The sequence below is a fragment of the Rhipicephalus sanguineus genome, chromosome 11 (assembly GCF_013339695.2).
Source record: "Rhipicephalus sanguineus isolate Rsan-2018 chromosome 11, BIME_Rsan_1.4, whole genome shotgun sequence".
NCBI lineage: Eukaryota > Metazoa > Arthropoda > Arachnida > Ixodida > Ixodidae > Rhipicephalus > Rhipicephalus sanguineus.
The window spans coordinates 87,086,165-87,099,062 of record NC_051186.1 but is presented as its reverse complement, the minus strand read 5'-3'; the positions used below and the strand labels follow the sequence as shown (position 1 = coordinate 87,099,062).

Here is a 12,898-nt window from a genome sequence, read left to right as displayed (position 1 = left end):
ATTTATAGCGATGTGGGTTCCTCGCAAGTGCACTTGTATTGGTTGCCAAGGAAGCCCATAAGCGCATAATCCGCTTCCTCGTGGTCTCAGTAAAATTACAATGATTTATAGCGTAGTGGGTTCCTCGCAAGTGCACTTGTATTGGTTGCCAAGGAAGCCCATCAGCGCATGATCCGCTTCCTCGTGGTCTCAGTAAAATTACAATGATTTATAGCGTAGTGGGTTCCTCGCAAGTGCACTTGTATTGGTTGCCAAGGAAGCCCATAAGCGCATGATCCATTTGCGCAAGTCGTCGCTTCAACAAAGTGCACATAATGCCTTACAGACGTGTAGCTGGTGCCTCGCTTCTCCGCAGAATGACGAATAATGGCTTAGTAGGTGCTTCGCAACTTCACAAAAATTGTGATTTATGGCGTGGTGGGTACCTTGCTAGTGTACTTTTATTAGTAGCGGCAAGAGAGCTTACAACGGGCTCTAGGAACGCCGCTCTTCCAGCTTTCGCTGTGACTGTGCTGCGGTTTCAGCGCAGGCCTGGCAATTTTTTTTAAGCGGTGACGTTAATTCTGCAAGACGAATAAGAACAAGACTGTTTTGGCCGTTTGACATCGCCCATCACTGTCTGTCTCTTATTTTGCCTCTTCTTTTCGTGGAGCACTGTGTCATGTGTGCGCGCCGCAGTTCGTAAACAAAAAAAATCTGATGGTGAGGACGAGTGAGGGTCGGAAAGTGGTTGAGCAACATTGCTTGCATAAGGAACCCGTACACGTATACCCTTCATCATTATCCCGCACAAGAGAATGCGAACTGAAAACAAAACCAATGATGCGAGATCCACGCCACTTTCACTTGTGCAATGGCGATGACATGATTTGAATATTGGGCTTGTGCAAGTATGATATGTCTGTAGTAACCGACGAAAACTTCCTAATGTACCGGGGTCAGTGGGAAGACTGTAGGGCCTCCGGAACACACCGGAGGAATGACTCCTTATTATCAAAGGTACCATTCGTCGGTACACAAATGCTGGTAATTACGACATGCTTCATAACTCTGAATGTCCATATGACCGTATGGTACCAATGGAGCCAAATATATCCGTTTTTCCGTTCACGAAGTACCTGCCCAGTTACGTAACATTATGTCGAGAAACAGGTTTCATCGTGAAATGCGTAACACGTACTTGTTGAGAACGCGCACAAAATTTTCGAAGCAGGTGCTTCTGTAGGCGCGTGGAGGACTCTTCTAGGTGGGAACTTGTGGCTTCGATTTGTGACCGCAATTGTTCGAGAAGCCTAGTCGCATTATTATTGCACTGCCCATCGCGATGAAGGCTAGCAACAGCAGAGGCATTGAAAACAATCGCATTCGCCGCGTTTCGAGAATCGCACGTCCTTGGCAAGTGATTCAGATGGAGAACGCACAGAATAACAATTGTCGAAGGTACGAATTTCGTAATGTTGCGAGAAAGAAACAGAAACGGTTTGTGGCAGATGTACTGGGCAAGCTTGCATTTGTTTCGCTGCTCACATCACAGATGCTAGTCGTGGTGCGAAATAAATTCGCATCGTGGATATGAATATTCTCATGGAAATGTAGCTTACAAACTGGGACGGGGTTTTCCTACTCAGTATAAGGCGACAGCCATTGCCCACTCTGTAGAACACTTCCGTCAAGAGGAAGAAAGCTGCATCTATGATTTCAACACGAAAGGAGATATTAGAAGTATCACCCATAACCATCACATTACTTCTACTGCTCCCAACGACGGTGTTACTAAAAGACAATGCAGTTGTAATAAAGGGGACACGAGGCGCACAGCCCGACATAAAAAAGGTAAGTGCGAATACTTACTATGCCATATTTATTGCAAAAGGAAACGATTCTTTGGAAATTTTTGTAGATTATCCGCAAGATGACTATTAAATTACGGGTGGCGTACTACTTTTTATGATGCTAGCAGGGCTGGGCAAAGATACTTTGCGACTGTGCGGAGATACAAGATCATCGAGACGATAAGTACTTGAAGCAAAAAGTTTTTGTTTTATCAAGCGGTTCAAAACAGCATGTTGGTGCTACGAGATGTGGGCAGCGGCATCAGCAGTGCCTCTGCTGGCCGTATAAAGATAAACATTGCTTTCTTTTTTGGACCCCGCTGCAGCGTTTCGAATAGTATTACGGAGCATGAGAGCTGGTACTTTGCAGTCAATGGAAGAGCTCTATAAAAGTTCAGTGAAGGCCCTCATATTTGCGACGATATATGTAGCTGTTCTAGGTAATGTTTTTCTCCTATGTTCCATATATATTTTATGTGTGCCTCTTGGCTAAAACACAAACACCGCATGTCACGTATGGAGACCGTATTATTTGAAGCATAAAAAAAGCTAAAGTACATGCTATCGGAACTAACTGACTTGACTTTTCTGAAGGTTCACTGTTCCATATGACAAGTACATTTAAGAAAATAATTAATAAAATTCATAATATTTGTTGCTGTTGCCCCACAGCAAGTTATATTTTCACCCACTTTACTTTCTTCACATTTATATCCAAATTATAACAAATAACATCTCCTATACTTTCCTGGGCATTATTGTCTGTTGGTTCTCAATAATACTGTGTCTAGCAAAAAAAAGAACGAACCCTTAAAAGCCATCTCTTTCCTTTATTCATAGCAAGGGTCTCGTTCTGGCAGACTTCATGCCTACAGGTAGTATGCGAGGGATTATTGGTCAGCTGCAAGCTCGTAAAAAGATCACGTGATACGTGACGCCAAAAGGCAGAAAGAGTGTTCCACACTCGCCGCCACGGCTGCGATCGGCACTGGCTAACACTTCTAGGTTTAAATGCACATATATACCCTATACAGTGGACGGGGGGATGACCGCCGCCGTAGCTCAGTGGTAGAGCATCGGACGCTTTATTCGAAGTTCGGGGGTTCGGTCCCTGCCGGCGGCAAGTTATCTTTTCGTCCACTTTACTTTCTTCACATTTATGTCCCAATTATTACAAATGACATCTCCTATACTTTCCTTGGCATTATTGTCTGTTAGTTCTCATTAATATTCTGCCTAAAAATGGCACGACAACGGTGGCACGGATTTCTAGGTTATGGTATCGACGTCGCTAACTGTCTTCTCGGGCAGCTATTTTAGCGAGAGCGGCGGACGAACTTCCAGTGGTTGCGTGGGTCATTGTGCATAGAACTCTTTGAGTAGTGTGGCTGGCGCGGACAATAGGCACTTTTAGAATAGGGTGCGCAAAGCTTTGCATTAGCGTTCGTTGCCACTGCGTATGCGTCGTACGTTAACGTCTTGGCTACGCACACCTGCACAAGCGACGCAAACGCTACGAGTCCCATTCTAAACCTCTCTATTATCATTGGCGAACGCACGACGAAATTTTACATTAGCACGGAGAATACACATATTATTGCCAAGGAACTTTAACTCGCAGTATGTGTACTCGAGTCTCAAGACAGATTTCAGTAGAAGACGCTTGTGGGTATGGACACTAATATGTGCTATTTATACTACTTAGCGTTGAACTCACAGTTTAATTGCTACATTGGCGTAGCGGAGGCGGCTGAAAGCTTGTTTTGCACATCATTTTATATAAACGGGGTAAAATAAAACACATTTAGGTTTTTCATGTCACACCCAAAAGAGCGTTCCCCACGCTCTGCCAGTGTGCTCGACGTTACGTGACGCAAGACAGCTCACAGGGAAATGAAGCGTGGGCACTTGTAACGTATGTAATATTATTCGCAAAACTGCAATTTTATGGTAATCGTGATTTCAAGGACAAAAGTAGTGTTTCTAAACAGTCTCGGCGATCTGGTGCATGAAGACCTTAAAAAATAACTAAATATGAATAAAATTTTTTGCATAAAAAATGTACTTCGATTACACTTGATGCTAAAAATGCGACATTTAATTAGTGTGGACAGGTTAATACTGGGTGTTCAAAATTCATCTTTATGGTTTTCTAAAAATTCAGCACTGTGCGGTACGGGAAAACCACCTTTGCTGGCAGCAACCATTATCGGGAAAACCATTATCGCTGGCAGCAACCAAACTAACTAAGGTTGAATATTAAACGTTTTAGTGACTGCAGATAAGCAGGCATGTCTGTTTTGAAAAGTTGGAGGCAGTCCAGTTTATACACAGTTCCACTTGGAAGAATTCCTCAAGCACGTCTGCGCTCCAGGATATCCAGCTGCAAAGTTTAATTGAGGTTTGCATGATTACGCATGCGAGGCGGTGAGGATTGACGCAGTATTCTTTCGTGATGTGACGAGCAGTGATCCCTTGCTATCGGCAGCCAGTAGTGGAGGGTAACCGTTACCATGTTCACCTATTCCTTCGGCCCGTTGTCAAATTAAACGCCGCACACCACTGCCGCGGCATATCAGGGACGATCTTTGCGCCAGCCTTCACTGTCAGATTGTATTTGCACATGCATAGCTAGGATAATTGAACGTACAGATACGAAGTGTTGACAAACTGACTAAAACCAATTCAACCTTTCATATCACCGTCGTGACCATCATCATCATTATCACCATACGTAGCAGCAGCAGCAGCCTGATTCTGATCACTTCAGGGCAAAGGCCTCTCCCGTGTATCTTGAATTAACCCTGTCCTGCGCTAATTATTTAACACCGGACCGGGTTAGCATATATAACTAGCATATCGAATTCGGCAATAGGCCACCCCAGTCCTTAACAAAGAAGACTAGGGCCATATCTGTATATGAGTGATCAGGAACAGAAAAAGGTTGGTGTATTGCTATGCAAATTACACTAGGTGCCGCACAGATGGTGATGTTTATTTTTATTTACAACACTGCCAGTCTCTACGGAGAGCATAGCAGAGAGGCACCATGTACAGATACTATCAATATTCATCATATCAACCAATCAACAATACAGGAAAAAAAAACATGGTTGATCCCTCCGTCATAGGAATCGCAATAACACGAAAGTAAAGCGTGCCCTTACAGAAGTAACTGAATGTTTACTGTACATTTATATAGCAGAGTTTGCACAATGTATATTAATGTCTGGCAGCTATAGCACCGTTTAACGTGCATGTGCTCACGTTCATGATTGGTGGTACATCTCCATCCCGACGACTAACGTCCCTGCTAAGTGATTAAACAAACCCTTGTGGTAGCTGTGGTAGTTAACGGTGAAAGCGTAATCAGAAAACTAGGGGTGATAGGCAGAAGGGTGTCGCATATTGGACGCAGAACTTGTTCGCCATCCCGCGGCATGTTAAAATGTGATTGAACACCACGACCGGACTCGGGGAAAACGCAATGCGCGTCGTGCCGCCCCGGTAGCCCGGCTGCGATTTTTCTAGGAGCGAGCGCGTTAGCGGGGAACGCGGTGTTACAGCCACGTGAGGCAGGCGCGCGTCGCAAAGCTATGAGCGAGGACGACGCTTTTACGACGCTTGGCAAAGGTCGACACCTCGCGGTGTGTTAAGGCATTGACAAAACTGAACGTCTATTGAAAACGCACCGAATGGGAGGGATGTGTAACGCGTTGCAGGTGCTAATCGCGGAGGCCACAGAAATGACCAATTAGTCTACTTTACCGCTCCCAAAGGGCAACACCACCCCGCCGACCGGGAAAGTGGTAGATATAAAAGGCGCGTTTGTAAAGCGCCTAGAGTCTGTGACCGTGGCGCAGTGGGTAGCGTGCCCGGCATCTGCTGTTGCGGACCGAGCGGTCGTGGGTTCGATGCCCGTTGACGGAACATTTTTTCTTTGCCATCTCATCGTGTATATTTTTTCAACGTCATTTCCGTGACGGAAACACCTCACTGAAGTCTTGGTGGATCCCGGCATAAAACACTTTCGTGTTAAAAAAGAGTAACATCAACTTTGCTCTTTATGCATATGCAGTTTACGCTACACTATATATAACCGAAATACGAGGACATATAAATAACAGATAAACATTATAAGCTGTATATACGACTACATACACAATGTACAAGTAGATATGCTTGTTGTTACGTACTGTTGCAACAGTGCCCTACTGCTTTATCTTTGGACAAACTGTATCATACGCCTTATTGTTGCATTAACTGTAGTGTACGTAACAGAATTGTTGTGGGGCCTCTTTTCCCAGGTCATTGAAATTTCAGTGTTGCACTAGCTCCAAAAGCAGACCCCTTTTCGCGTTGTGGATGGAGAGGCTCATTATTTTCTGAGCAGCGAAGCCTTTGAAGCGTCACGCATTAAACGCATTCGGGCTAGTCGGTCGGGTGTATTGACCTGGTGTCGGGATACTGCACAAACAATCAGAGCGAAATCGGATCCTCTATGCCTTTATAAATACAATGTCAACCCCTTATGTAAATATTTTTACCGATAAATACCTGGTTAGTTCTTTACTACAGCTCCAGTTTAAAAGGGCCCTGAAACCACGTTTCCAAGTAATCATCGAATGACCTCACTAGCGGAGTTAATTGTCTCACGAATGGATTGCCGCAAAACTTGCTAGAATCCGTCTAGAGCGAGCGGAGTTACAAAGATTTGTGGCATCACCGATGCGCTTTCTCTCTGCTCTCGTCTCAACGAGCGCGCTCGAAGCTACACAGGGAGAGATGGCACGGGGCAAAGAAGTTACGTCAGCGCGCGACATGACCTTGAGCGCGCGAGATGAAACGCGCTCGCTTTCTCCCACTGTGATTCCTGTGCGCAAGTGCGGCTACTGTGTAATGTTAGCACACCATGCGGAGCGCGGCGCAGCCACGTGGTGGCACCCCGTGGCAAGAAGAGCACCTGAACCAAATGCCGCTGCTGATTTATGCCGGCTATTGGCCAATAGCGAGCCATCTGTTGTTCGACGTCAAGAAGCAGGCTCCCCACTCACCGAAGAGAGTGAGGACGGGCCTCTGTATGTAGAGAGCGTGCTTTAGAAATTGGTAACTTCGAGCACCACTTCTAAACTCTTCTTGCCACACACGACTGCAAGATTTGAGCGAGCTGTTCATAGCAGCGTCTGCTTTCCGTTTCTCACAAAGTCCGAGGGATGCGTGGTTCATGACCCCTTTAAGAAACTTCGTCAGTGTGAATTAAATTGCGAATAAGGTATGTGTTGCCTTTTTGTTGCAGTTCTTCAACACTTCTGAAACGACGTGGACCTTTAGCACGACCGAGCGCTCTCAGATAGAGTGCAAGATGGACGTGACGCTCAGTATGAACGACACTTTCGTGGAGTTTCAAACAGCCTTTTCGATAAAAGGCTTCAGGTAAATTTGAAGATCACGATCTGCGACGTATGTCTATAGCAACTGAAATTTCTTTCGCAGGGCAAACGTGACGAATTTTGGGCACTTTGAAAAGTTGGACGTCAAGGAGGAAAACACAACCAAATTTAACGCCATCATACTGTCAAACCCAGGTAAGCTAGAAACCTACGCTGCGTGAAAACTGTTATGCAGGTTAACAATGATACTGCATTGGGCATCCGTGCTCAGCACTTCTGCTGCTTTAAGTTGAAGGGTTCGCATCTTCTCCTGAACTTCTTTTTTGCTTGGGTGAAGCTGGTAAGAAGCGAAGGACAGAAGGGCATTGACAATTACTGCACCTCAGTGTATTAGGTAAGAAAACGTGATTCAGTTATTCACGTTTCCTGTGTCCCAGCCCCACTCAAAGACGAAAAAGAAAGACGAATGGCAGCGTCCCTGAGGTACTTTAATGATACAGGTTTTCCTGTTTTTAGAGGCGGATGTTTGTGTTCATATTGACTTACAAGCAGGTCGCAAAAGACAGCGATATATAATAGCGGAAAAAGGTTTCACGAGGGCGTCTCGGCTGAGTTTACAATGGCGACCGCTGTTTCTGATGAGGACGCCACTGTTCGGAGACACAAGGCGGACATCGGTTTTTGCCAGGGCGTGTTTTTCTCTTGATTTACTCATTCGCCTCCCGCTTTCTCTCGCACGCGTGTGTGTGAGAGTGAGTTTGCACTTGTGTTTCCAGTGCTTGGCTAGGGCTATGCGGCATGCGCGTCTGTGGGAGCTAGTACTCTCTTTCATGCGGTGCTATGTCGCGGAACTCTTGTGCGCTGCTCTGCGACGCAAATGCCAGAAAAGACGCGACTGTGAGATATCATGATTTGTACTGCAACCTACAGCGTGGAAAAGTGTGGCTGAAAAATGTATGTTGGCAAGTTTTGTAGGAAAAGAATGCGAGTGGGAGCCAAGCGACAGGTCTCTGGCATGTTCTTTACAATTGGCAGAAAATGACAAAAAAAAAGCAAAGAAAAAAGAAAACGACACGAAGGTAAGGCTTCTGCTTCCGACTGCAGTCCAGACCATGTTTCCCAAAAACATCACTAGATGCGGAAAAAGAATGCGCGGCACAAGAAACGCCATAAAGGGAATTTTACCGGCGACACCGTAGTTTGGGCAGGTGATTGCCGAAGCTCAACAGGATGCCCCAACATTGAAATAATAGTGCCTAGCGCACTTTCAAGGAAGAGATAGAAGGGTTCGGGAAACTGCTGAACAATTGTGTAGGGAACATAGTTTTCTGCACGATGCTTTGTGTTCTTAAGGCGGGAGCCTTATATGCCTCACTAAAGACGAAATTTGGCCGTCGGCGTCTCGCGCCCTGCGGTGTCGGGGACGAGTGGTGCAAAAAATAATCATCGCGCGATGACGTCACCATATGACGTCATCATTACGCCACAGATCGCAATAATGTGACGTCATCATGCCGTCGCAAATTCTGTCGTGACGTCATGTGACGTAACGCCACATAATGCCGTTGTGGCGCCCTCCTTTGGGCGGCGAACAAAACCGGAGAGCGCGCGACCTCAAGAGAAGAAAATAAAGACAGCGCTTTGCAGTGGCACGTGGAGCCATGGCTCGTGTTTCCTGCTGGCGTCGATTGTGGTCCAGCTGTCTCGTGCCTTCGTTCCTGTGGCATATGCATACACCGTCATCACATGACACCGTGGCTTGGTCAGAGGTGGGCTGATCATGGAGGCAGTGCAAAACCACGCTAAGTGCAGAAAGGTTTCGCAGGGTGGCGGGGCAGAATAAATACATCTAGAGTCACTGTATATGCTGCCTTTAGGTAGCAGAGTAGCGAATAGGCCCGGCTAGCAACCACAGCTATGCGGTGAAGTCGCACTTCGTTTTTGCGGGCGACATGCCTACCGTGTCGCCGATTAACCTGTCTGGCGTGTCGAAGACGATGGCTAGTGTTAATTCAGTTCGCTGCAGCGGAGGCGTCGAGAAATAAAAAAATTGGCCCAAGCGGCAGCTTCTCCGCAATGCATGGTTGCTAGCGGCGTTGGAAGACAGATGCGCTACTCTGCTACCTAAAGGTACCATATACAGTAACTCTAAATATATCTAGGGAGCATACATGGCAGGCCGTTCATATAGGCTTCCTAATACATAAAGTGAGAAGAAAAAAATCGCCCGCATCTTCCCACGGGGGGAACTCGAGTAAGTGCGTCGCAGAGCGGGGGGGGGGGGGGTGTATCACGTGAATGTTGCGTAGTTGGGTATGGTTTGGGAATGCTTAATTGTTACACGATGTGCACACCAAGTTCAACTTGAACGGCTCCAGCGTGCACGAAGTTCCGGGTTCGCAGCTCGCTTCAAACGCTTGCGTTCAGCGTCATATGCTCGTCTCTTGTCTTCGATGGTAAAGTTGCTTCCCGTTACTTCGCAGCCTTGTCTTCTGCGTTGCTTGCTGTTGTTGACGCCAACGACGGTGAGGGAAGGGTAACGTTGCCTTCAACGAGTGGTGGGACGCTGATTGAAGGTACTGTTGCTTCCATCGCATCTACTCCAGTCAAGCAAAGCGTCAAGTCAAGTGAAAGCCAAGTAAAGACGCCCTTGACTGAATTCCGAACGAGCGCTCCGCCGCTTATATACACACCGCCGGCGTTCCAGGGAGAGAAGGGAGGGACTGAGAGGAGGGAGAGGGGGAGGAGAGGGAGAGGAGGAAGGGAGGGAGCGGAGAGGCTTGCTGCCGGCACGAAACGAGCCGAGCATGCGCAGTGGGGGGTGTGGACGCCGCCGCCAACGCCTCAGGTGCGACTAAGAAATGCTCCGCATTTAAAAGAAGATGGCTTTCGCCTTCGAGTCACTTTAGGTGAATGCACAAGAGACCCTTTAATTTTTAAATGCGGATCATTTCTTAGTCGCACCTGCGGCGTCGGCGCCGTCCATGCTCGGCGCATGCTCGGCTCGTCTCGTGCCGGCAGCAAGCCTCTCCAGCTCCCTCCCTCGCATGCTCCGCTCGTCTCGTGCCGACAGCAGGTCTCTCCTCTCCTCCTCCCCTCCCCCTCCGCGCCCCTCCCTCCTCGCCCATTCCATTGGGAGTGCCACCTACAACCACTTCCCTGGCCTTGGTGCCCGGTGATATGTAAGGCCGCCGCATGAGCATTCGCTCTGTGACGTGGTATATTGACGCGTCTTCAGGGAATATCAACAAGCGTCTCGAGTAGGGCGTCGGTGAGCGGCGGGCGTCAAGCAGCCAAAATCCGGGCAAGCGCGAGCTGGAGTCCCCTGCTACTCTTGACACTGCGGCTTGCTTGCTTGCTAGCTTGCTCGTGTGTTTCTTCGTCGTCCTCTCTTCACTACAGCTCATTCTTCTTCTGGCGTTTGGTATCAGGGGAATCCTATTCTTTGGGCGCTTCTCTAAACCGCTTGCCGTTGAATCGTCACCGGGCCGCTTGGCAGCCATCCTAACTCGAGTGCTGCAGTGAGGTGTCTGACGAAGGAGCGTTGCTGCACGCGTAGCTGTGCCATCACGTGATAACTGAGAGAGTGTGAGGGGGCATGGACGCCGAGCCTGCTGTACGTTTTGAACGCCATCACGCGCTTGCCCGTGAACGCGAGCGCTGCTGAAGGGCAGGCAAATCACTGCTCCGCACATTATACAGCTTTCAGGTTGAGTACATCTGCATGCGTTTTTAAAGAATGCGTGTTGTATTTAGACTGTGACTAGGTGGCGATACGGAAGTTACAGTACTGAAACCGGAAGTCTGCTGTACTTGAACAATCAACCAATTGTAGCAAAATTAAGCCAAGGGGGGCATGCAACACATAATTAAGCGCTCGAAAATTTGTCCGACGATATGTATGGCAGTCTGTGCCATCTTTTCAATACGAACGGCACCTATAATATATACAGCGAAGCTCTATACCTCTACCACGCGACAGTTACGTCTCCGTGGACTAAAAAATTCGGCAGATCCCACTTAACGTGGGAGTCGATGTTATGCGAAGCATGCGGCGGGTAGGTGACTGTGGCGTAACCTTTTTTTACTGAGCGACACGTTACAAAATGACTCTAAACAATTGTATAAATTTTATACATAGACTTATAAATGTTGAAGAGCCGCATATGTTTTATATAACCACTTGTTTACGATTGGGTAACGCTGCCAATGGCAACGTGGGTATTACCAACACCAGAAGCGGTAAACTGATATGTAGTGCTTATACGTGTCCCGAGAACGCACGCACGTTTCACGAACCCGTGTGCATGTGTGCAAGAAGTTCTTGACAGTTCTTGAACAAGGGCATCATCACCGTGATCAGTGAGCCCCAGCAGCTGGTCATGAATTGTTATAGCATCCGGTCGTGATCGTGGTGACGAGGGGTCCATGTGTAGTGAAGTATGTGGTATAGTAGAGCTGTTGGAATTCGTGGATGCCTCGGTCATTTCGTCGACAAATTGTCTGCCGACAGAGCCGGCGATATGTCGGAACCTGAAGCCACACTTCGTGTTGGTGAGGTATAGGCCGTCGAGGCTGGTAGGCCTGGATAGTGCTACGTAGACCAACATCAGTGGATGGTGTTTGTCGTATTTGTAGACTACCTGGGCGTATGTGGCCTACGTAGCCTAGTTTACAAAGCGGCTGTCCATCAATCGGGCATCGTCCTCGGTCAGCATGAGGCCATCGCCCATCCTCGTAAGAAATGAAGAGGACACTACGTCGTTCTGGCGGTCTAAGTGCACTTTACGGTGCTGTGATGTGGATATCATATGTAACTTTCGTGAATGTATTCCTCCGGGATCGAGCAATGCTTCAATATAGCTTGCTGAATCATAGGAATACAAACGTAATGTTTATTAGACTGCTATAAAAGCGGAGCCAACACTGGAACTACAGATTTTAATCTGATATGACGCATGTATCGTAGGAGTAGACATCGTAGGAGTATCATGTAGTGTTTATTGCTTTCTTGTAAAATTAGACAGCCAGCACCACAACCACAATTGACGTTGCACCGATATTACGCCTGCGTAGGCTGTTTTTCCAAACCAATTTATAGACCTGTCGTGGCTCAGCGGCAGAATACCCGATTGCCGCGCAGAATGCTTGGGTTCGATTACTGCTGGGATCCTAATTTTGATTCTTTCCATTCGTTGAGTCAACGCTGCCGATGTTGACTTTCCTTAACGCTCTAGCATTTCAGTTAAAAATGTCTGTTCTCGCCGTTCCTGGGTAGATATAAACTGTCAATCACCTGTGGCGCATACCCGTACACCGCGGCCCGTAGTAAACGGGTATGTGCCACACGTGTCTAGTGGAAAGGGTTTGACATGTACACGGCAAGATTTTAACGTTAATCATGTCATGACCCGGCAGTCATATTCGTCAAATCCTCTTAGCCTCCCATGCAAATTTTGGTCTACACCAACTTAAGGAGGCGATCATGAAAACACCCAGACGTAGGCGGCTAGATAGATAGATAGATAGATAGATAGATAGATAGATAGATAGATAGATAGATAGATAGATAGATAGATAGATAGATAGATAGATAGATAGATAGATAGATAGATACGTAGATAGAAACGCCCAAAGTGCCAGAGGTTCGCTAAGAAATGCTTCGCATTTAAAACA

General features: G+C 47.2%; 1 protein-coding gene across 2 annotated transcripts in view; it reads left to right on the top strand.

Moving 5' to 3' along the window:
• Window positions 1-1,436: 1,436 nt before the first annotated feature.
• The window catches only part of LOC119373968 (uncharacterized), a 32,142-nt gene continuing 20,680 nt past the window's right edge, over window positions 1,437-12,898 (top strand). For both annotated transcript variants that reach the window (XM_037644027.1, XM_037644029.1), the window contains exons 1-3: window positions 1,437-1,833; window positions 7,129-7,265; window positions 7,326-7,417. In XM_037644027.1, coding sequence (XP_037499955.1) covers window positions 1,693-1,833; window positions 7,129-7,265; window positions 7,326-7,417 — 370 coding nt within the window. In that variant the 5' untranslated portion in view covers window positions 1,437-1,692. The remainder of the gene's footprint in view (window positions 1,834-7,128; window positions 7,266-7,325; window positions 7,418-12,898) is intronic.